This window comes from Rousettus aegyptiacus, unplaced genomic scaffold (genome assembly GCF_014176215.1).
Source record: "Rousettus aegyptiacus isolate mRouAeg1 unplaced genomic scaffold, mRouAeg1.p scaffold_m13_p_1, whole genome shotgun sequence".
Classification (NCBI taxonomy): domain Eukaryota; kingdom Metazoa; phylum Chordata; class Mammalia; order Chiroptera; family Pteropodidae; genus Rousettus; species Rousettus aegyptiacus.
In genome coordinates this window covers 91,278,695-91,303,849 of record NW_023416284.1, presented here as the reverse complement: position 1 = coordinate 91,303,849, position 25,155 = coordinate 91,278,695, and the positions used below count along the sequence as shown (strand labels likewise).

The following is a 25,155-nucleotide window of genomic DNA, read 5'->3' as shown; positions in this document are numbered from 1 at the left end:
CTCCTGGTAGACCTTTGACAGCACCTCATAACATTGCCTGGCTAGTGGAGCTATATTCCAGAACTGCAATGCCAACTGCCTTCCTCTTTCCTGACATGAATCCAGCCCAGAACTGAAGACTTGTCTCCAGGCCCCCTCCATAAAGAGGACTTCCTATCTACCATGCCCACGATGATTTCTTTTTTCTCTTTTAAGTCTACTGGCCTTATTACTTATTTGCTTGAACATAAACTCTTCTCTTTATAGATGTTTATTCTCTTTCCCCGATTGACCTATGAGAGAATGATGAATGATGTGGAGTCAGAGTTCATATCTCTTAGCTCTAGGTTTCCTTGTAGTGCTTTGCGTATAACACCATAGTTAGTCCACTTCTGACATGAGGTGACTGGGCTGGGAGAAGAGGCAGGGGGAAAGGGGAGGACTCACTTTTGGGCCCTTGCATAGTAGCAGTAAGATTGGAACAGTGTGTGGAAAGCCGGCTGGGATTCTTGAGTCCTAGTGCTACATAAATAGTTTTAAAATCACCAACAGTAGACAGGTCAGTTAAAATATTCTTTGAGGTTGACTGAAGGACAGAGCTATGTCTACAAAAAAAAAAAAAAAGTGTTAAGAGGAAGAAGGAAGGGAAGAAACCACTTCACTCAGCACAGGTCTCTGGATTTTTCTGTCCTGCTTTATTCTAAAAATCACCCTCAGCTTTCTCATTAACAGAGAAGTGAAATCTACATTTCCTGCCACTGCTTTACAGAAGGTTTCACATCTCCTTTGGCGGCCAGAGCAGAGACCCAGGCATGAGAGGGAATGCTGCTCAGCCTTAGCACACTGATGGAGGGCCACATCAGTGTGGGCACAGGACCACAGAAGTTGGTGCCAGGGCAGGCTTTGTAAACATTGGAAAGGATCCCAGGACCTAGGCCCTGCAAGGTTAGGTTCCCTCCTACCTAGGGGGAGGAGGAGGATGCAAGGCAGAAGGGTGTATGTGTGAGTGTGCCTGTGTGTGCGCGTGCATGCGGGAGAATTCACATTTTGAATTGTTTAAAGAGAAAGTGGAAGAGATACTGATTTTAAGAGCGGAAGAAATCCTGAGAACAGGAAGACTTGGATGGATCGGATGACCCTTTTTCTCCTTTTTTCAGCAGAAACCACCACTAGCTACCTTAACGTGGGTCATCTCAGTCCCAGGAGGTAGTGAGTATTTGGGCATGCTCAAGTGTGTGTGAGTGTGTATCTCTAGACCTTGGGTGTGTAACTTTGGACCTGTTTCCAAAACTGTAAAATGAGAACAATTAACACGTCTTTTAAGATTAAATGAAACAGCATGTAAAGGGCCTGCATAGCACATAGTATCTGCCACAAAGTAGAAGCTCAACAAATTTTGGACTCCCCGCTCCATTTTCTGCCCATTCCAACATACCTGATGGTTCATGAGAGGAATTAGAAAACAATCTTAGAACTAGGATGGGGTTGAGGGTGGCTTGGAAACATGGGCACAGCCTCAGTTAAGTTCAGTTATACAAAACAAATCTTTTGTTTCTGATATTCATCTTTATATTTACTTTTGGTACGTGTTTTCTTTTTCCCTTCCATTTTCTTTAAAGATCAGAAATTTTAGGGGGTCAAGAACTTTGGGGGAGGACAGATAATTATGGGACAAAGGGCTTCCTCCTAATCCTTTTGTTTAACTCTGTCTTGTCCAGGGAGAGAAAAGTAGGAAGGCTTTATCTTATTTTCCTAGTGGCTTCATAATGCAGGATCAGAGGGGACCAGTGCGGGGAAACACACAAGGAGTTTCTAGTTTGGTGGAGACAAGTGAGCTTTGGGCACTGGCCCATCACCAGCTATTTATCAAGGGGTTTAAGTGGAGTCACTCTACGGTCTGCCCCGAGATGCCTCAGAGTGTAGGAGGATAGGGTGTCCTGGCTCCAGAAAGCAGAAAGGAGGAAATGAAGCTCAAACAAAAGAACTAGAGGCTCATGGTGGGATGTTCAGGCCTGTGTCCCTGACCTCTGAGGTGGAGCTACTTTCATATGCTGCTGTCTTGCATTGAGGCCAGAGCGAACTTTGCACTCTCCCTGTGTCTCCTTCCTTCTCAGCGGCCTCGCCTCTGCCACCTGCCCCAGGAGGGCCCTGTGTCCTCTGTTTTCTGGGTGTGACAGGGCAGAACAAGGGTTATATAATATCTTCCTAAGTAACTCCCTTTAAGGAACAAAAGAGGTTATCCGGGCTCAGTCTTTGGGGAGGACATTGAGAGGAAACAGTTAAACAAGTGGCAGCCTTGCTCACATGCATCCTGGGAGTACTGGGAGAATTCTCTCCACTGACCCAGGGAAATCCACCCACAGGAAGAGTTAAGAAGGAAACCAGAAGTTTAAAGCCTAGGGCAGGATGAGATTTACTTAGTAACTGATGACGCTAGGCTGAGGCAGTCAACAATTTGTCTCTTTTATTTACCCTGATTCCCTAGCCAATCTGACAACTTTCAGTTTGGAACAGGGCTTATATGAGTTGGTAGAACAAATTTAGTATCTAGGGGCTGGGTAGCTCTAAATCACTCATTTAATAGAGATCGAGGGGCCCGGGTAATACCATATTCTGCTCAAGGTCTGAAGATCATCTACCCAGACTGGGGTTTCTGGAGCAGGCAAGATTTCAAGGCCCCTGGAAGAGCTGGTCCAGGGGACTGAATTGCCTGTGTCTCCCCACAGCAGATCATGACCATACTCCTGCAGCTGCTGCTGGGCCTTGGCCTTGGCTGCACCGGAGCAGGTAAGGATATTCCTTCCTGGGACCCTCCCTTCCTCTGCTCCTGTTTTGGGGTGAGGGGGTTCAGTTTTGTTATTGGATTTGGACAGCCAAGATTAGTTTGTCTCCCTATTACATACTTCTATAGCACGTGTACTATACTTTTGTAGCAATTTTAATAGTGATTAAGCTGTATAATTATTTGTGTGATGTAGATTTCCTGTAGGCAAGGACCACATCTGTCTTGTTTACTGCATCCCCAACTCTGAGCACAGTGCCTGGCACATAGCGAGTGCTCCATAAGTGTATACAGAGTAAATATTTAATAACATATCCAGCACAAAACAAGGCTGGCTCTTTTACTTTACCCCTTTTCTCACTCAATAATGTGCCTTATTGAAGGCCTTGTCATGGGTAAATCACTGTGTGTAAACATGCAAATAATCTCAGGCCGCTCCTGTCTCCATATTTAGTCTCACATACAGAGGAAACAGGATCTAAAATATCTTTGCTACTACTACCTAGTCCATCAATCGGGCCTCTTAGGGACTCTAGTACATACGCTTGGTCAGTAGATGCTGCCCGAGGTGGGAAACCTGTACCCCACTCACTGGGTATATCTGAGCCTGGCCTTTGACCTGCCTTCTTCTCTGGCTCTTGCAGATGGCTTCGTGGCCCATGTGGAAAGCACCTGTGTGTTGGATGATGATGGGACTCCACAAGATTTCACATATTGTATATCCTTCAACAAAGATTTGCTGACCTGCTGGGATCCAGAGGAGCACATAATGGCCCCTTGTGAATTTGGGGCACTACACGGCTTGGCCACTTACCTCTCGAATTACCTCAACCAGCAGAAAAACCTGCTCCAGCGCTTGACTGAGGGGCTCCAGGACTGTGCCACACACACAGAGCCCTTCTGGGGATCACTGACCCACAGGACACGTAAGGAGAGAGGATACAGAGGGGCTATTAGAAAACATAGTTAAGACAGGGCAAGAGGTTCAAGATTTGGGGCAGAAAAAGAAGCAAAAAATGTGTGGACCTGGATGTAGAAAGATTGACCCCCTAAGGGGAAATAAGGTGATTGGTGGGGGTGCAGCAGGAATAAGTAATAGGTGAGCCCATGAGGAGCTCTTCAGGGGAGAGTCCCCGTGTTTTCTTCCCAGGCAGGGCATCTAAGGATGCAGATCCCAGTTCTACCAGGGATGTGTCAGAATAACCAGAATGACTTTACCCAAATGCTCATGCCTTTTTGCACCAGATTCTGATGTTCTTGATCTGGGATGGGCCTCAGCATAGAAATATTTGGAAAGCCTTTGACGATGTATGCTCTCTCACCCTTGATCTCTTGAATTGAGAATGATGAGATTAGTAAAAGAAAACTTGAAGATCTCTACAGGACGTAGTAGTGTGTCTTGAGATGTGACTTTCGAACCACCTTTCTCAGAAGTGCCTGGGGAAGGTGCTTGTTAAAAATGCAAGCCCGTGAATGCCACTGCAGATCCATTGAATGAAAATATCTAAGGACAAAGGCTAGGAAACCTGCATTTTAACCAAGTTTTTTTTTTTTTTATTTAAGATTTTGTTTGAAAAGCAAGCAAGAGGGTCACATAGGAGAATAAGCTAGTGAAAATGGCAATACTAACAATCTCATTAATTTGGACTACACTCATCCAAATTTAAGAGAGTTATGAGTTAGGCTTGTTTACTTAAACTCTTTGAGGAAAAAAAAGTTTTATTTAGCAAATTTATTTGTTAAAGGAAATTTGAGGACAGAGGATTTTCTTACCTTTACACAAACCGCAGCTTACAACTCTGGACTGCTGTTAGCTTATGTGCTTGAAATAAATACAGTGACTTCTGGAACAGTTCAGACCTGGCTTATTCTTATTATGATCAAACATCATTTTGGAAGAGAAAAAAAAATACAAGGAAGGGGCAATGAAGGAATGGAAGAAAAGAAAGAGTGAACCAGGAGTAAATTCTAATTCCTTATTTTCAAAAGGATGTGTGGTGACATGGAATGTATGGAAGGTAAAATCCACAAAGAACTGATGTGGGAAAGAAGTCAGGTTGGTGAAAAAGCCTTCCTTCATGACTATGTTTTCCTCCTATGCAGGGCCACCATCTGTGCAAGTAGCCAAAACCACTCCTTTTAACACAAGGGAGCCCGTGATGCTGGCCTGCTATGTGTGGGGCTTCTATCCAATGGATGTGACCATCACGTGGAAGAAGAACGGGCAGCTTGTCCTCCCTCATGGCAGTGCCCATAAGACTTCCCAGCCCAATGGAGACTGGACATACCAGACCATCTCTTATTTAGCCACAACCCCCTCTTTCGGGGATGTCTACACCTGTGTGGTAGAACATATTGGGGCTCCTGAGCCCATCCTTCAGGACTGGAGTAAGTGCATGGCAGGTGGAGGAAATTAGGATTAAAGCAGAGAGCTATTGCAAGTGAGTGGTTGAAAAGGAACACCATGATTTTGGCAGAGAGAGTGAGATGTGGAGAGGTCCATGGCATATGGTAGAGAGGGAGACAGTGAAAATGACAAATAGGTCTGGAGGAATTTATGAAGGGTTTTTGACCAGAGATGGGGCAATGAGATGCAAGACTGGAAAGTTAGTTATTGTTGTTGCTATGGTGGTGTGGTTGATGTGGTGTGCTTGTCTGAGGGTGGGAGGGGAGCATGATTGTCCTGAACAGAGGAAGTAGATTTCAGAACTAAAAATTGTGATGTAATAGTCCAGGATCCTCAGATTTCAACTATTCTGTTGTTAAGTCAGGAGTGGGAATTGGAGGAATAAAGAAGGTTGCAGAAGAAAGGAGACTCTCTCTTGCTGTGGGAGCAATACTGAATTTGGGCTGCTGCTGTATCGGGGAGGAAAAGCCATGGCTGGTAGACACTTTGCTGTGCATGCGTGAGGGCGATTGAACACGGATGATTATTTGAACCCCAGGATTAGAAGTAGTTTAAGGAACTGAGAGAAATTGCATATAGATTTGAGGATTCTTGGGAAAGAGAAGAGGAAGAAATGAGAGAGAGGAAGGGAAAATATTCGCGGTTGTGGGCTAGGCAATCTGTCTACAAAGGACCAGGGAACAGGATCCCAGACTGGCTGCTGAGATCAGACCTCCCCCTGTGGGGAGCATTGTATCTTGCTGGGTAGCTGAGAAGGGTGTGAGGAGCAGAGAGAGAAACCCACAGAATCACCTGAGCTCTCCTGGGAAAGTGTCCCTCACAGCTTGCATGAGGAGTTTCCTTCGGTGGTGGACTGTTCATTTTAACATGGGAATGGAATCCAGGTAGGACAGAATTTAGAGTAGGACCAGCTCTAGAAAATAGGGGACTGTGAAGTGGGATGAAGACAGGTTCTGGAAGGACACATAAGAAATCTGGATGTGGACAGGTAGGAGACACATAAGACATGAACAGATAAGAGACACATAAGACACACAGCTCACAGAATAGATCCATTGGAAGTTAGGAAAGGTGGAAAGACATTTTAATAAGAAAATGTTTAGGTAGAACAAGTAGACAGCAAATATGTCACTACGAGGTCAATGGAGAAGGGAATGAGGAACCCTTTATTCTTTGGTGGGGATGCCTTTGGGGTAAAGGAAGAAAGTAAGATGCCTTCAGAGGACCCACCATATTAGAGAGGAACTAGAAGGTAGGATGCTAACTCTGGGCAGAGGGGTCTCTTGGGGTTACTCTGGAAGTAGAGTTTCACAGAATGTGAGTTGGTGTGAGATAGACCTTTGGGGTTGGGATAAATCACTTTTGAATCTGCTGGATGAAGAGTACAATAAATCAAGTTGCTCTGAAAATGAGCAACAGAGAGATTGGTTCTAATAAGTTTCTGTTTTTGTAGCACCTGGACTGTCCCCGGTACAGACAGTGAAGGTTTCTGTGTCTGCAGTCACTCTGGGCCTGGGCCTCATCATCTTCTCTCTTGGTTTGCTCAGTTGGCGGAGAGCTGGCTCCTCTGGTGAGTGACCCTCCTCAACTCCTGTCGCCATTCTCATTCCCAATGTCTGCCCACTTTCTGTTTGTGATTGGTTCTCCCATTGCTATGCCACTTGCTGTGAATAACACCAGATGCTTTTATATGCAAAGACTGTCCTCTAATCAAATATTTTTTTCTTCTAGGTTACACTTCCCTCCCTGGGTCCAATTATCCAGAAGGTAACATCCGTGTTGGTCTATTTGCCAACTGGTTCTTTGGAAGGTGTGAAGTTGGGAGGGGGAGTCAGCGTTGGGCTCAGCTAATGGTGATTATAGTAGGGGTGAGCTTCCACCAGGATCAAGCCAAGAGCACATGTAAGCCACCATTGTTGGGATTAGGAGTGGGAAAGAGGAGAGCCTACCCTTCTCTTCTAAACATGGAGTGTCTCTGGGAAAGAGGCTGAAGGTAGTAACAGAATTTTCAATATCACTGTATTAAGGGCTCTGACTTGATGGTTATAGAGTCAGGTGATGGGGTCAAATTGGTTTGAAGCCTTATTATTTCCTTTTTATTTCCTCTGCAGGTCGGCACATTTCCTAGAGGCAGGGTCCTACAACTTCCACTCCAAGTGAGAAGGAGATTCAAACTCTTAGTGATGCCGCAGTGCTCCTCCGACATCCTCAAACCCTCCAAATGTTTTTGGATTCTATGGTTTCTCCATCCAGTTCTTCGAATTTCCCAGTAACTGCCTATGTAAACCTGAGCAACTTGGGGGATCTCATTCCTGAGAATATTCTGTAAACAACTTATTGTCTGAGGCTATGTTTCTGGGGTGAACATAATTTGGGGAGGGAAGTCAAAGGCCCTTCTGGGGGCTCTGCCATGCCACACAGGGCAGTGAGTTGCTGGTGATCATCTCTGAGGAATAAACTTTGGTGGAAGTATCGCTTTTTTCCATGCTTTATTCCGAAGTGCTGAGGAGGGACTATGAGTAGAGATAGAGGCTGGGTCTGATTTTTTTCTCCTTGAGTGGATGAGTCAGTACCTCCTCCCATTTTCTCATCTAGACATGACAGAATTTGGTGCATTTTTTACAAAAATTTTAATTCATGAGAAGAAATTAAACTGTGGTGGGATGGAGTCACAAAGTAAGGTAAAGGAAGGGATTAACAGTTTATTTTACTTAGCTTGTAAGGGATCTTGTGAGGATTAAATGAGTAAGAACTTGTAAATGGCTAAGAACACATTGCAAGCCCACAATAGTGACATGAGCTATTAATACCAGTTACTCAACTTTTTGGGCTGGGCATTGTACCAGGTGCTTTACATGTACTATTTCATTTGCTCCTCATCATAACCCTGACATAGACCCTCAGATAGTCAGGATTCAGGAGGCAGACTTAACTTCAGATCTGAATTCTAGAGGGTTATTTATTCCATACCCTAAGTGGGGAAGGGAACAGAGCTTGAGTGCTCATCACGACCTAAGCACTGGGCTAAGTGCTTTATGTTTGTATTTCCAAACGACCTCATAAGAGACAGATTATTTCCCTCTATGTCACAGATGAAGAAAGTGAGGTTCAGAGAGGTTAAATAATAGTCTAAGATCAAAGAACAAATTCTTTATAGGATGTTTGTCTACCTGAGCCTGAAATGACTAGACTGCTTTATTCTGAGGCCCCTCATGCTGGTGAGCACACCCCTCTTTAGAGCCACCCATCCAATCCCTTCTACCTCAAATCCAGTAGGGATCCACTGTCTGGGGTTAGGTTTCATACTGTCAGTGCTGTTTGTTTCCAGTGAAGGGCGACACCTGCTGGACACAGAAAACTGGGCTGTGAAACTGTTTTTGGAATTAGAGTTGAATACTGGACTTCAGGCAAAGAAAAGAAACCAGAAAGGAAGACAAGTACTGGAGGAGCTTAGCCTAACAGAAGATTGTGGAGGGAGGACAAGGGGCTATGGAGGCGTGTTTGTGTGGAGGTATCTACATAGGAACACGTGCAATTAGAATCTGATGAGCTAGGGGAAAGGGGCAGAAGACTGTCTAGAATCTTTCTATGTGCTGTTATCCATGTTTGTGGGTGAGAGGGTTGGTCATGGGGCTAGAGCCCTTCATCTTTGGACAGTTTCTATGTTGACGGGGCCTGAATAAGAGTGGGAGTAGCACTGTTCATACGGACTTGATGTCCAAAGTAAGTGCTCAGTGTGTGTCCAATAAATAAGTTGATCTTCACATCTATGGTTTACTCAGAATGATCCTTGTGATCAGGGCGTCTCTTCTGGAAGGAGTTTACTGAAGAAGTCAATGCGAAGGGAAAGTGCTCACAAATTCAAAATGATTAATCTCTGAGCAAGGCCATATAAGGTAGGAAGAGAAAGAGCGCTGTGTTGTGCAAGTTGGCAAATATAGGTTGAGAAATTAATTTCTATACATTTTATTAGTTTCATTTCAGTTTTTAAAAGTATTTATAAAGCATTTAATTAATTACATCATGTAAATAATCTTCCACTTCTACTTGACTAAGTGTTTTCTTTAATGATTTCCTATTTGAAGTCTTGTCATGTTATTTCATTTTAATTTTTCCATTCACTGTTCTTGTTTTTTATTTGTTTGTTTGAGAAAGCAAATTCCATTTGAAATTCTAGTCCAGTCCATGGGTGGAACTTTGGGTCTTGTCTATGCTTGGCCAGTTTTGAAGAAGAAGCTGCTGCACATCCGAAGGGTCTGGGTCTGGTCACAGCAGTGGGAATCAAAGTGACAGAACCCCCAGGGGAAGAAAGGAGAGTCGGCTAGTTGGACAGTTTCCAGTTTCCTTCTGGAGATTCCTGTGCAGGCTTTTCTCTGCCCTAACCCTGTAGGTTTTTGTTTGATAAGGAAGGCTGTTCCCATCCTGACAGGGAGCAGGGAAAAGTGTCATGTAAGTCTCCTGGGATCCAGGAAACCAGATCACAATAGGGAGAAAAGGGAGGATGTACATGTTACACAGGGGATTGAGGGATGCCTGGAAAGAGGATAAAAGAGGGGTGATGCTGGCCCAGCTCCAGGACTATGTGAAGAAAGTAGAATATTAAATAAAATGAGATGCCAAAGAGGGGTGTGTGGGAGGTTGAAGAGAGAAAGAGAGAGGTAGGGAAGAGGGAGAGAGGGGGAGAAGGGAAGAGGGGGAGGATGGGGGAGAGGGAGAGAGTTAGGCTTTGGATTACATCTAATCCAAGTGGCATGACAAATGATTCTCTTCCTTCGATGTCTTATTTGTTTTAAAAGCTGAACTTGTAGCTGGAATTGACTTTAAAGGGCCTCTAGTCCAACTCTCCACTCATAAAATAACTGGCTCTGTGTCCATGAGGGCACACGCAACACAGGGAGTTCCTTCAACTCTTGGTGGAGATACCAGTACTTTAGAGAAATGTGTTAACTTCAAGTTTGAAGAAGAACACACTCTATGTTCCAGGTTCTCTCTGTTTCCTTATTCATATACATATTCACGTGAAAGTAACAGATAAGGACTGGCATTTAATATCAATGTTTATTTAGGCAAATTGTATTTAGACCATCTTTTCAAGTAATTTTGTTTCCAAAGTAAAATCGGAGAAATTGGATGACAAATGAGGGTGGAGTCTAACTCCATCCCCACTTTGGTTTTGGATGGAGTGCCTGCCATTCCCAAAAGCCCTCAAAAGGCCTTGAGGCAGGGTATGGAGGACTCTTCCTAGGTGCTCCCTGCCACCCATTGGCCAAGCCAGTCACCAGGAGCTGCAGAGAGTGAAGAAGCCCCAACCCATAGAGACTGCTCCCAGACAGGGTCTCTTGACCCTTCCTCTCCCACTTTCCCATTGCTTATGAGGCTTCCCGGAGCCCCTGGCCAGACTTATCTGGGGCAGGAAATGAACAAATAAATGGCTTTCATTGTATTAAGGCCACAATAGAAAACAGATGACACCCTCAAAACGAGATAGTTCAAGGAGAGTTTATTTACAAGGAAGTATTTATAAAGGAGTGAATGAAGGGTGGTACAATAACCTGGAGCTAGCAGCAGCTGAGCTGTTACTACCCCAAAGCCTGAAGGGGCAAGGGACTGGAGGTGTTATCAGAACTCAGGAACAGAGCAAGTTCCCAGAAAGAAACAGTGCACCTTGCCAGAAACAGTGCCCTTCAGTCAAGGGATAGGCCAGCCCAAGGTGGCCTTGCAGGGAGGGAGCTGAGGAAACAATAACCCTGACCTCACTTTCCTCCTCCCTCTGCTCTTGGGCCAAGGCCGAAAGCAAGAGGAAGCCACAGAGCTTGGGAGCCTGTGATGTCATACTCGTTGGCATCCAGGGCAGTCAACAGGGTGAGATATGGATCCAGAAGGACAGATGGAGGACAGTTGACACATTCATAATATGAAGGAAAGAAGTCAAGGTTGGGGGTGGGGGAGATACAAAACTTGGGGTTCCTTTGGACAGGGACAAGACCTCAGTAACAAGAGAAGACTAAGTTTATAGTTTCCTGCTGGGAGACCCGGAGGAATACTAATTTCTAGCTCTCCTCTCTTCCAACAAAGTTTATGTAACTCTTTGTGGATCTTTATTTTTTCATACATATTTTATAGGAAGTTTATTGAGTTCCTTAAAATTAAACTTGAATTGTGAATGAGGTTATGTTGGATTTATAGAGCAATGTGGGGAGAATTGATTTCTTACTATTGAGTCATCCCATGCAAAAGCAGAGGGTATTTCCCTCTCTATTCAAATCATTTTGTTTGCTCTTTATTATGTTTTCTAAAGTTCACTTTTTCATAGTGTGCCTGTGTATGCTCAGGTAATCATTTTCTTTAAGTATAGTTAGTATACAATATTATATTGGTTATGTTATTTTCAGGTGCGCAATATAGTCATTTGACATTTTTATACCCCACTAATTCTAGTAATCATCTGTCACCCTGCAAACTTACCACAATTTCATTGACTATATCCCCCAATCCCTCCCTTCTGGTAACCATGCCTTTAATTTCAGTTTCTATGAATCTGTTTTGTTTTTGTTTTTGTTTTGTTTTGTTTTGTTTTTGTTTTTAGATTCTAGATATAAGTGAAGCCATGCAGTATTTTTCTTCATCTACCTGACTTAGTTCACTTATTATAATATCTTCTAGATCCATTCATGTCACACATGGCAAGATTTCATTATTTTTTATTGCTGCATAATATTCCATTCTCTCTCTCTCTCTCTCTCTCTCTCTCTCTCTCTCTCTCTCTCTCTCTCCACCCCCGTCTCTAATCACACGTCTTCTTTATCCATTCATCTATTGATGGACACCTAGGTTGCTTCCATATGTCGGTTATTGAAAATAATGCTGCAATAAATATAGGAGTGAAACCATAAAACTCTTGAAAGAAAACATAGAAAGTAAATAATTTGACATCAGTCTGAGTAAAATCTTTTTGGATATGTCTCCTTTAGTGAGAGAAATAAAAACAAAAATAAATAAATAAATGGGACTTAATCAAACTAAAAAGCTTCTGCGCAATAAACATTCAACAAAACAAAACAAAAACACCCACCAGATGAAAGAATATATTCGCAAATGATATATCTGATAAGGGGTTGATGTCTAAAATATATAAGAAACTCATACAACTCAATAACAAAAAAATAAACAATTCTATGAAAAGATGGTCAGAGGACATGAAAAGACATTTCTTTAAAGAAGACATACAGATGGCTAATACACATATGAAGAGATGCTCAACATCACTAATCATCAGGGAACTGCAAATCAAAACCACAGTGAGATATCACCTCAAACCAGCCAAAATGGCTATTATCAAAAAGTCAACAAATGACAAGCATTAGTGAGGATGTTGAGAAAAGAAATCACTTGTACACTGTTGGGGGACTGCAAACTGGTTCAGCCCCTATAGAAAACAGTGTGGAGATGCCTCAAAAAACTAAAAATAAATATATCATACAACCCAGCAATTTCACTTTTGGGTGTTTAGCCAAAGAAAATGAGAACACTAATTTGGAAAGATACATGAACCCCTATGTTCAGTTAGTTCTTAGACATTTTATAGCTTTTGCTGTGATTTTGATTAGTATCTTATTGTATTTTTATTTTTGAATGGCTATTTCTGGTATAGAGAAATGTAACCAAATTTTTAAAAATTGTGATAAAAAAATACATAAATTTACCATCAGCCATTTTTGAGTATACATTTTTTTCTTTCTTTTTCTTTTTTCTTCTCTTCTCTTCTCTTCTCTTCTCTTCTCTTCTCTTCTCTTCTCTTCTCTTCTCTTCTCTTCTCTTCTCTTCTCTTCTCTTCTTTTCTTTTCTTTTCGGCAAGGCATGCCTTGGTTGACCTCACAGATTGCAAGGACCTTGTCAGCTTACAATCCCTTATTTTTTATGCCTATAGCACCTGGTCTTCCTAGGTGGTATCCCATCCAAGGATTAACCAGGCCTGAGTACTAACTAGGCCCGTTGAGTGTACATTTCATAGTGTCAGGTATATTCACATTGTTATGCAACAAATCTCCAGAACTTTTTTTATCATGCAGACCTGAACCTCTGTACCCATTAAACAACTCCCTAATTTCCCTTCTACTCAGCCCCCAGTAACCACCATGCTACATTCTGTTTCTATGAATTTGACTATTTTATTTACTTCATATAAGTGTAATCATACAGTATTTGTCTTTTTGTCTTGGCTTTTTTCACCTAGCATAATGTCCTTAAAGTTTATCTACATTGTAGCATATGACAGGGTTTCTTTCCTTTCTTGAGGCCGAACAGTATTTCATTGTATATATATACTACATTTTGTTCATCCAGTCATCCCTTGATGGACACTTGTGTTGTTTCACATCTTGGCTATTGTGAATAGTGCTGCTATAAATATAGGTGTGGAAATATCACAGACCAAAAAGATTTTAATTTGATGAGATTCAATTTATTGGTTTTTCTTTTTATGAATCATGCTTTTGGTGTCAACTCTAAGAGTTCTTTGCCTAGCTCTACATTCTGAAGGTGTTCTTATTTAAAAAATTTTAAAATATTTTACTTTTAAGTCCATAATCCATCTTCTTTTATATATATATATATATATATTTAATTTTTCAATTGTAGTTGACATACAATATCATGTAAGTTTCAGGTATACAACATAGTGATCATGTATTTATATAACTTACAAAGTGATCACTCCAATAAATCTAGTGCCCATTTGAAATCAAATATAATTATTACAATATTATTGACTATATTTCCTATGCTATACTCTACAACCCCATAATTGTTTTGTAACTATCAATCTGTAATCCCTAATCTCTCTCTCTCTCACTCATCCCCCCAACTCACACCCATCTGACAATCATCAAAATGTTCTTTGTACCTGTGAATCCGTTTCTGTCCTGCTTGCCTATTTATTTTGTTTCTCAGATTTCATATGTAAGTGCAATCATATAGTATTTGTCTTTCCCTGCCCAACTTATTTCACTTAGCATAGTACCCTTTTCGTTCATCCATGTTTTGTGGATGGCAAAATTTCATTCTTTTTTATAGCTAAGCCATATTCCATTGTGTATATGTACCACTTTTTCTCTATCCATTTATCCATCATTGGACACCTAGGTTGCTTCCATACCTTGGCTGTTGCCAACAATGCTACAATGAACATAAGGATGTATATGTCTTTTTGAGCCAGTGCCTTAGGTTTCCTCAAATAAATACCCAGAAGTGGAATTACTGGGTTCTTATTTGTCTCTTGTTAAAGCCTTTGTTTTAAAATCTATTTTGTCAGGTATAAATATTGCTTTTTTGTTTCTTTTGTTTCTTTACTTACTATCTGTGCATGTCTTTCAATCTGAAGTGATTCTCTTTTGGCAGCATATGTAAGGGTCTTGTTCTTTTACACATTCAGCCACCCTATGTTTTTTGATTGGAACATTTAATCTATTTCCATTTAAAGTAATTGCTGATAGATATATAGTTATTGCCATTTAATTGTTCATAGTTTTAATTTTCTTATTCTCCTCCTCCTCCTCCTCCTCCTTCCTCCTCCTCCTCCTCCTCCTCCTCCTCCTCCTCCTCCTCCTCTTCTTCCTCCTCCTTCTATGGATATTCAATTGTTTTAGCACAATTGTGGATAAGGCAATCTTTTCTCCACTGAATTACTTTTGCACTCTGTCAAAAATCGGTTGGGCATATTTGCATAGCTCTATTTTCGTTCTTTATTCTGGTCAACTGATCTATGTGTCTATTCACCAATACCACACAATATTGATTACTATAGCTATTTAATAAGTTTTGAAATCAGATAGACTGAATCTTCACACATTAACCCTTCTCAAGTTTGTTTTAGCTATTCCATTTCTTTTGCTTTTACATATAAATTTCACAATACTATTTTTAACAATTGTAAAAACATCTTGCTTGGATTTTGATAGGAATTGTGTTAACTTAATTCTCATTTAGAAAAAAAAGTGCAGCTCACTTCTAGCATTAATTTAAATTTAAATAAACACACTCTTTGAGGCTGAAGCAAATCTGACTGGTTTTCAATGTGAAAATAAAATATAAAAACTGTTCTTGGAGTTATTTCTAACTAGAACTTGTATCTAGTCCTAATGTAACAGAATTGTATAAGATGATCAGTATTTAATAATTTTTTTTTTTTGCACGGTAAATTTCAAAGCACAGAACAACATAAAGCAGAACATTACATTTCACACAAAAATACTGCATTTCTCTCTGGATCTTCTTATCATCTTTGTCATTGTGTGACACTTTGCAGTGACCAGTTGGATTCTGTTCCCCTGATGTTGGTGGTATACTGTTAGGGAAATGTCTTCCAGACAGGCGAAGAGGTGTGACATCATCAGAGCATGGAAGACCTCGAAGACATTGCTGCCTGGCTTGTGATGCTTTTCCAGCATTCTTTCAATCAACGTTGGTCTGAAGTTTACATGGCTGATTGTGTGCTCAGGATTGTCCTTCTTGAACAGGATGTAGGAGTTCAGCATTGTAATGTTTAGAAGGTGGCAAAAGAATTTCTCATACCAAAACTTGTGCTTTTTGCTATGAGCATCTGATCAGCCTACTCCACTGCTCCCATATTCTTGTTATAATCCACAATAACACATTCTTGGTTTTCTTTCCATTTTTGTTGTCTACTTCAATCATAGTATCATTGTGGAATTTTGACAACATTGTCACCTCCTTCTTGTCACACCATTTCAGTGCCATAAGTTCACCACAGAATCTGGCTATAGTCGTCCCCTTTGCAATCTTTTTTTTTTTTTTCCCCAGATCATTCAGCATGTATTTTCTATTCAAATGAGCTGTTCCAACTGCATTAGTCCTGTTTTGATGTAATTTGCTGGCAAGCTTGGGAGATGTTATCAAGGAAGTTATCAAGGAAGACACACAATATCCTTGACCAAGAAGGTCATTGACCAACGTAAGAACAATGCACAACGATTTCTGACCACCAGTTGAATCTTTCAAATTCATACTCGGCCCTGTGTAAACAAGTGCAGTCCCCATATAACCAGATTTACTTTTACAAAGTACATATAGCTTAAGGCCAAATCATGCCCATTTTGTAAAGATCTACTGCTTCATAGCTAAAAGCCCCTTGAACAGCATCAGTGATTCATCACTGCAATGTTTCTGTTTGGAGTATATGCAGTTGAACACTTACTTACAAGAAAGTTGGACACAGGTTTGATCTTCTGCAATTAAATCTAGGCCTTTGATTGACTAGCGGATATGGAAGAATTGTTGACAAAATACAGGCACCGAAGCAAAAGTAAAAATCTTCACTAGTCATAATTTGCCTGTGATGACGTGTATCCAAAAGAGGCCATGTCGACCAAAACATCTCCAGCTCAGGTTTCTGCACAGCACCTTGGAGTAACATTGCTGCAAAAAAGACTTTTAGTTCGTCATTGTCAGTGTCTTTCTATTTAACCATTCACGAAAATCCTTTCAGACCAGGTGGCTTTGAAGCCAACAAGGCACTTGGGCATCCATTTTGCTGGTAAGTTTTGAAATTAATTCCTCAGCAAAGAACACTTCAAAATACTGCAGTGGATCATTGGTATCACGGACATCAACTTTTCTGCCAGGTGTGCTGGTAAAGTCATACCTTTGATGTAAAATCATAACATGAGTTGACCATTTCAGAGCGCAACCCAACTCAGCCGATTTAGAGCTAATTTCCATCAGATTCTGAATTGGGCCGAGGGCTGACCATATAGTCTTCCAAAGCACTATTCAAAATAGTCTATTTTGGAAAAATTGGTTTCATCAATGAATCTTCGGATAACAACTGTTCAAAAACATCACGTTAACATCACATGTAGGAATACTATGTTTTCTAGGATTTGACACTTTCAGTGATCAAGAATCACTATATTTTGTAAATGTAAATACCACTACTAAAAACAGAATGCTGTAAATAGAATGATGTTATTTGTTTCCAAAGACTATCAATCTACTACAGTAGCATGAAAATAATACTAAAAGAGAGATGTTTTGTGGCAATCTTTGGGGATAAGTTTAGGACTGTAATCCATGAGTTATCTCAGGGTAAATGCTGCAGCCACAAGCACTGCTGGTGAATATTCTCGGGGCAAATAAAAAATGTCTGTATCTCAATTGTTAAACTGTATATCGATTTTGGGAGAATTGGCAGCTTTACTATGCTGAGTCTTTACTATGATGTATCTCCATTTAGTTAGATATTCTTTTATTTTTTTTTATCAGTGTCATGTAAATTTTGGCATAAAAATCTAGCAAATGTTTTGCTAGATTTACACCTAAATATTTCATTTTTGAGCAATTTTAAACGGTACTGATTTTTAATGTTGGTATTCATGTGTTCATTATTAGTTTATAAAAATGTAATTGATTTTTTATATGTTTCTTATATCTTGTAATCTTGCTGAACTCACTTATTAGTTCTAGGAGTGTTTTTGTAGATTCCTTGGGATTTTCTATGAATAAAATTGTATCATATGAAAATGGGGGTATTTTTTATTTCTTCCTATCCAATCTGTTTACCTTTTCTTTTCTTTTCTAATCTTCCATTATTGTATACTGGCTAGAACTTCTAACATGATTTTGAATAAGAATGTCGATTGTGGATAGCAAATCCTATACCTAGTCTTAGGGCTTACTATTTCATCATTAAGTATAATGTTTGCTCTAGGATTTATTTATTATTATTTTTTAGATGCTTTTTATCAAGTTGAGAAGTTCCATTTATTCTTATTTTTTTCTGAGTTTTTATCATGAATAAGTGTTAAATGTAATCAAATGCTTTTCCTGCATTTTCTTCTTTAGCTTGATAATATGACAGATTATAGTGATTGATTTTTGAATATTGAATCAGTCTTGCATCCCCGAAAAAACCTCAATAGTCATACTGTATACTGTTTTTTTAAATATATTGTCGAATTGTATTTGTTAATAATTTGTTGAGGATTTTTGTCCTTATATTAATGGAGAATATAAGTATGTAGCTTTTTTTCATCTGGTTTTGATACCAGGGTAATATTAGTTTCATAAAATGAATCAGAAAATATTTCCTCTTCTTCTTCTGGAAGACATTGTATAGAATTGGTGTTAATTCTTTTTTAACTGTTTGGTAGAATTCTCCAATTAACTGTCTGCCCAAAGATGTTCTTTTGGGATTTTAAATTTCAAATTCAATACCTTAATAGTTATAGGGCTATTCAAATTATCTATTTCATATTTGGGTTAGTTGTATTAATTCGTCTTTTTTGAGGAAGCAATACATTTTGTCTAAAATGTCAAACTTAAGTTCATAGGGTTGTTTGTAGTATTTTCTTATTATCTTTTGATGTCTGCATTGATAATCTTGTTTTATTATTATTATATTTTCTCTTGGCTTTATTGAAATATAATAGGCAATTTGTTACTCATATTTACATTGTACAATTCAATGAGTTTCTTTTCCAATTATAGTTGGGATACAATAATATATTAGTTTCAGTTACACAGCATAGTGTTTAGACATCTATATAACTCACAAAGCTATTGCCCCACTAAATCTAGTAACCTTCTTCCCCCTTACATATTTATTACTATTTTCCTTATGCTGCACTTTTATCTCCATGTCTATTTTGTAACTATCCATTTGTACTTCTTAATGCCCTTGCCCTTCTTCACTGTTACCCTAACCGCCTTCCCATCTAGTAGCCCTCAAAATATTCTCTGTATCTATGAGTTTGTTTCCATTTTTATTGTTGTTGTTTATTTTGTTCTTTAGATTTCACATGTAGGTGAAATCATGTGATATTTGTCTTTATCTGACTTACTTCATTCAGTACAATACCCTCTAGGTCCAGCAAGGTAATATCTTTTTCCACCTCCTTCCTTTTAGTCTGCGTGTGTCTTTTAATCTGAAGCGAGTTCTTGTAGGCAGCATATGTAGGGGTCTTGTTTTCTCATCCATTCAGTTACCCTACATTTTCATTGGAGCACTTAATTCTTTTCCATTTTAGGTACTTGTTGATATGAATGTAGTTATTACCATTCTTTATTCCTGTTTTGGAGACATGTTTTTCCTTCTTAAAGAAATCCCTCCAACATTTCCTGTAATACTGGCTCGGTGTTGATAAATTCCTTTAGATCATTTTTGTCTGGAAAGCTCTTTATCTCTCATTCAACTCTGTATGATGGCTTTGCTGGATAAAGTATTCTTGGTTGCAGATTCTGTGTTTTCAGCCCTTCTGTCCTGCATAGTTTCTTTTGAGAAATCAGCTTCCAGTCTTATGGGTGCGCCCTTATAGGTAACTAACTGGTTTTCTCTTGCTGCTTTTAAGATTCTCTCTTTGTATTTAACCTTTGGCATTTTAATTATGATGTATTTTGGTGCGAGCCTCTTTGGGTTCATAGTTTTTGGGACTCTTCGAGCTTCCTGGAGTTGTATGTTTATTTCTTTCATCAGGTGAAGGAAGTTTTTCATAATTATTTCTTCAAATAGCTCTTCGACTTCTTGTTTTCCTTCAGGTACCCACGCAACGTGGATATTTTTACATTTAATTGTGTTCCATATTCTTCTTAAGTTATTATTATAGTCTTGGCTTTTTTTTTCTTGCCATTCTAATTGAGTGTCTTTGGCTTCCGCATTCTTTATGTCAGTGATTCGATCTTCTTTGTCCATTCTGTTGATTCCTTCTAATATATTTTTCATCTCAGATAATGTGTTCTTCATTTCTGACTGGTTTCTTTTTATAATTTCCATTTCCATTTTTATGTTTTTTAGCTCTTCGTTAAAGTTCTCCATGAGTTTATCTACTCTTCCCCTAAGTTCATTGAGCATCTTCATAACCAGTGTTTTGAACTCTGTGTCTGTTAGATTGCTTGAGTCCATTATTCCTGGATCTCTGTTCTGTTCTGTCATATGGTTTCTGCTTTTTTTGTCTTCCCATTTTGGCTGCCTTTCTCTGTTTCTATGTACTAAGCAAATCTCTTAAATCCTCCGGTCTTTTCAGCATGGCTTTGTGTTGTAGGTGTCCAGAGGCATAGTACTGAGAGAGGTTAAGATGAAGGCCAAGTTTAGCCCTAGTCTGTATCCCTTCAGGGCCACCTTTTAAGATTCAGCAAGCAATCCACAGGTGCTGTTCTTTTAGTTGCCTCAAGAAATCATGCCAGAAACTGAGGCCATCTGCCACATGTGTGAGTCTTGGAGATGACTCAGCAAGGAGTACTGGATTCTCCAAGGATAGAATTGGATGTGGCTTGTGTGGGACCGGGAGTTGGGGGAGGCGGAGTTTCAGGGAATCCGCTAGGTGGAGCGACTTCTGGTATCTAGTGTGATGACGTCTCAGTTACGTCTCAGTTACAGCAGCGCTGGGTCTGCACACTGGGAGTGGTGAGGGCTCAATGGAGGAACAATGGATACTGCTGGAACTTTTGTCCTGAAGAAAGCCTTGCCTCCTGCCCTCACTGCAACAACTCAGTAAGTCCCTGGTGCCCCTTGAGCGGCCTACCCAGTGCTAGTGCTCAGAGCGAGTGAGTCCGTCATTGAGAAAGTCTGCTCAAGGACTGGCTCCTTTAAGAGGTGTCTTCTGCTGCCGTAGCCTCTGTCTCACTCAGCCGCTTGGGACCGGGCAGCCTTGTGTCTTCGCCCCCTCTTACCTTCTACTTTTGCAGGATGATTTATCTCTCTCTCTAGTCTTAGGGCTTGTTCATCCAGACCCCAGGTGACTCTACTTGCTGTTTGCACCATGTTTCCATCACAACTTCAAAGTGGTCACGAGAGAGATGAACAAAGCCTCTATCATCTGTGCCATTTTCCCCTCTTCTCCCTGTTTTATTATTGATATTGATAATTTCTTCTCATTTTTTTCATTTGTCTTGTAGTGGTTCATCAATTTGTTGATCTTTTCAAAGAACCAGTTCTTTGTTTTATTGATTTTCTCCATTGTTTTTGTTTTCAGTTTCATTGATTTCTGCTATTATCTTTATTATTTATTTTCTTTTGCTTGCTTTGGGTTTATTTTTACCTTTTTCTAGGTTCTTGAGGAAGAAGCTTAGATTATTGACACTTTTACTGTATACATTTAATGCTACAAATTTCCCTCTCAGCACTCCTTTAATATACCCCATAAATTTCGATATATTTCTATTTTTATTTTTATTCATTTTAGTGTATTTTAAAATTTGGCTTGAGACTCACTCTTTGACTTGTGGATTATTTAAAAATTATTGCTTAGTTTCTAAGTGTTTGGAGATTTTCCTTTTAACTTTCTGTGACCGATTTCTAGTTTGATTTCATTGTGGTCAAAGAACACATGCTGTGTGATTTCAATTCTTTTAAATTTCTGGCCCCGGAGATATCCCATCTTGATATATGTTCCACGTGCACTTGAAAAGAATGTGTACCTGCTGTTGTTTAGTAGAGTGTCTCATAAGTGTGGTTTAGATCCTATTGGTTGATAGTATTGCCGAGTTCTTCTATATCCTTGCTAATTTTTCTGCCTAATTGTTTTATTAATTTTTGAGAGAGTTATGTTGAAGTCTCCAACTATAATTGTGGATTCACCTATTTTTCTTTTCAGTTTTATCAGTTTTTGCTTCACGTATTTTGTAACTCTGTTGTTTTGCATATAAACATTTAGGATTACTACATCTTCTTGGAAGGTCAACTCTTAAAACACTAAATTGTTATAAAATGTTCCAATCTGTCTCTGATGATTTTCTTTATTCTAAATTTGTTTTATCTGATAGTAGTATACTCATTCATGTTTTGCTTTGATTAATGATTACATGGTATATATATTTTTCATCCTTTTACTTTTAACCATCTATATCGTTATGTTTGAATTGAGTTCCTTATAGATAGCATATCTTTGATTCATTCACCTTTTAAAACTACCAATCTCTCTTTTAATTGATTTACATTCAGACCATTTATATTTAATGTAATTATTGATATGTGTATTAGCCTACTTGACCTGCCAGAACAAAATACCATAGATTGGATTTACATACTTACGGTTCCGGAAGCTGGAAGTCTGAGATCAAAGTGCCAGTATAATGGGTTTCTGGTGAGAGCTCTCTTTCTGGCTTGCAAATGGCTGCCTTATGGTTGTTTTCTCATGTGCAGGGGTTTGGGAGAGGGAAAGGGAGAAGGAGAGAGAGAGAGAGAGAGAGAGAGAGAGAGAGAGAGAGAGAGAGAGAGAGAGAGACATGATAGTCTGATCTCTCTTCCTCTTGTGAGGACATTAATCCTACTAGATCAGGGCCCCATCCTTATGACCTCATTTAACCTTAATTAATTCCATTAAGGCCCTATCTCCATATACATTAGGTGTTAGGGTTTCAATATGTAAATTTTGGGGGAACATAATTCAGTTCATAGTACTATGGTAGGGCTTATTTCTGCCATTTTATTTTTTTGTTTTATTTGTTCTTTTTGTTTTTCATTTCTCTGTTTACTTCTGCCTTTCTGTGGCTTACTTGAACAATTTTTTATAATTCAATTTTTATTTATCTATAGTGTTTTTGAGCATATATCTTTGTATAACTATTTTAGTGGTTGTTTTAGGTATTACGTTATACATACATAACTATCACAGTCTACTGGCATCCTCACTTACCAATTTGAATAAAGTCTAGAAAACTTACCTCCCTTTATGTCCCTTTTCCCTCCCTCCTTTATAATATAATTGCCTTAATATTTCCTCTACATTCATGTAGAACCATACCAGACAGTTATAATTTTTGTTTCAACCACTAAACATAATTTAGAAAACTCAAGAGGAGAAGATAAATATATTTATTCATATTTTTTGCTTACTTTGTTCTTTTTTCTTTTGTGATGTTCCAAAGTTCCTATTTTGTCAATTTCATCCTGTTTAGAGAATTTATTTTAGCCATTATCATTATTAGTGGGCAAGTGTGGCAGATCTCCCCCAACTCTTCATTTCCACTGATATCTTGTGTTGGGAGCCAGGCTGCCCAAAGTCAGAGGAAGCCCCTTGCCTGAATATAGGAGCGACTCAGACCTGTAAAGATAAATGTCCTTCCTGACATTGCCCGGGGGACTAAAGTTCCAGAACTGGAGACAATAGTATAATCCTTTCAAAACAGCTAGCGCTTTGCTCACGTTACCAAGATAGATAAAGAAAGTTAAGAAGTTAAGACGTCTTGTGATTAGGTAACTCCCGCCTAAAGCTACATGTTCCCTCCCTTAAACCTGCCCCTATATATGTAACCCCCCTACTTACAATAAATGAGACTTGATCAGAAAGCCTGTCTTGTCTCCATTCTTTGCGCCTCTTGTCCCCCTTTTCCTTCAGTCCTAGGACTTCCGTTGACTGTCCCGCGGGCCGGGACAATCTTGGGAGGTGGGTCTCAACACTGGTCTGAAGAAATAAAATTCTCGACTTCCTAATTGGTCTACCTGGACATCACCGCAATGTGATATTGGGTGCCTCTTAACGGCTTCAAGAAGGTGGAAGTCTAGGCTCTCATTTGGTCTTTCTGATGTGAATGGGAATGGGGCCACAGTTATTTCCATGACTTTTGCTTGGAATAAAACAGTTATTTCTGGAAAGTTTTCTGTCTTGATAGGCTGCCTCTGTCCTGGTCTTTTGACTATTAATATCAGACTTTTGTTGGGGCATTTTTTTGGTTTTGTTTTTGCCAATTGGCCTATCCAAGTTTCCAGTTTCTTTACTCGCAAGTCTAGAATACGTGTGAGTCAAAAAGAATGCCCAGGGAACTCACCATGGTGTCACTCCTCAGGTCTTGGCATCCCAGATGTCCTGCTTTCTTACCTCTACCTTTCAGAGTCTTGTTATGTTTGTTTCACATATAATGTCCAGGGTTTTAATTGTACTTAGTGAGAAGGGTAGGAAAAAGTGTGTCTATTCTATCTTTCCAAAAGCAAAATTCCTTGCTATGGTTTTTTATGTATAACTTTTACTAAATTAAGTAGATTTCCTTTATTTCTAGATTTTTAAGAGTTAAACAAACAAACATAGATCTTGAAATTTTAAAAATAGTTTTCCAACATTGATTTATTTAATTATATATATTTTCACTCTAAATCTCTTAATAATGGTGAGTTATATTAAAAGATTTTTTTTTTTGATATGAAATATCTTTGCCTTCCTGGGATAAACCTTATTTCATCTTCTTATGGTTACATATTTACTTTTGGTTTCATTTAGTTAATATTTTACTAGAGTGTTGTATTTACTTTTCTAAAGTGTGGATATAAAACTTGCTTTTCCTGTATTTCCTTATTTATTTTTGTAACAAGATTTCCTCTATGCAATGAACTGGGGAGATTTTGTTCTTTATTCTCTTTGCTGGAACAGCACATACATGTATCTTTTCAAAGGCTAGCTTTTATTTTCATTAAATATTTTATTGCTCTTAGTTCCCTATTTAATTGATCTCTATCCTTGTATTTATTATGTCCTTTCTTCCTTCTTGGGACTGTTTTGTTCCTTTTAACCTAACTTTTGAGTTGCATGCTTATTTTATTTAGTTTTTTTTTTCTTGGTAAGTATATTTAAAGGTAAAAATTTTCCTTGAAATTCTGCTTTAATCATATCCAACACATTTTGATATATTTTTTGATATGTGTTTTAATTTCTATTCAGTTCTAATTATTTTTTATATTCTTTATAATTTTTATTTTAACTGTTATTTATGGAAATTTAAAACTTACTATCATGCAATAATTTCAAAATTACAGAAAAGTTATAAGAATAGTATGAAGAATTCCTATGACACTTTGTCTAGATTCAATAATTGTTAACATTTTGCTTCCTTTTTTTTTTTCTGTTTGTGTCTCTCTCTAATGTTTGCTCCTAATTATTTTAGATTAAGTTGCAGACGTCATACCCCTTTACTGCTAAGTATACCAGTGTATTTCTTAAGAACAAGTACATTCTTTTATGCAAGCACAGGAGAATGGTAATATTCA

At 39.0% G+C, this 25,155-nt stretch overlaps 1 protein-coding gene across 1 annotated transcript; it reads left to right on the top strand.

Annotated features, from left to right (window-relative positions):
* Positions 1–744: 744 nt before the first annotated feature.
* Positions 745–7,640, top strand: LOC107511992 (HLA class II histocompatibility antigen, DM beta chain). Its single transcript, XM_016147038.2, has 6 exons — positions 745–2,766; positions 3,406–3,687; positions 4,865–5,149; positions 6,622–6,738; positions 6,900–6,935; positions 7,280–7,640. Exons 1-6 carry the CDS (start codon positions 2,712–2,714, stop codon positions 7,294–7,296), a joined length of 792 nt encoding a protein of 263 aa, XP_016002524.2. The 5' UTR covers positions 745–2,711; the 3' UTR covers positions 7,297–7,640.
* Positions 7,641–25,155: the final 17,515 nt, after the last annotated feature.

Coding starts and splice junctions, on each gene's coding strand:
- LOC107511992 (XM_016147038.2), top strand. CDS start 2,712: ATGACCATACTCCTGCAGCTGCTGCTGGGCCTTGGCCTTGGCTGCACC. Junction 3,688..4,864: donor ATCACTGACCCACAGGACAC/GTAAGGAGAGAG, acceptor CCTCCTATGCAG/GGCCACCATCTGTGCAAGTA. Junction 6,739..6,899: donor GCGGAGAGCTGGCTCCTCTG/GTGAGTGACCCT, acceptor TTTTTCTTCTAG/GTTACACTTCCCTCCCTGGG.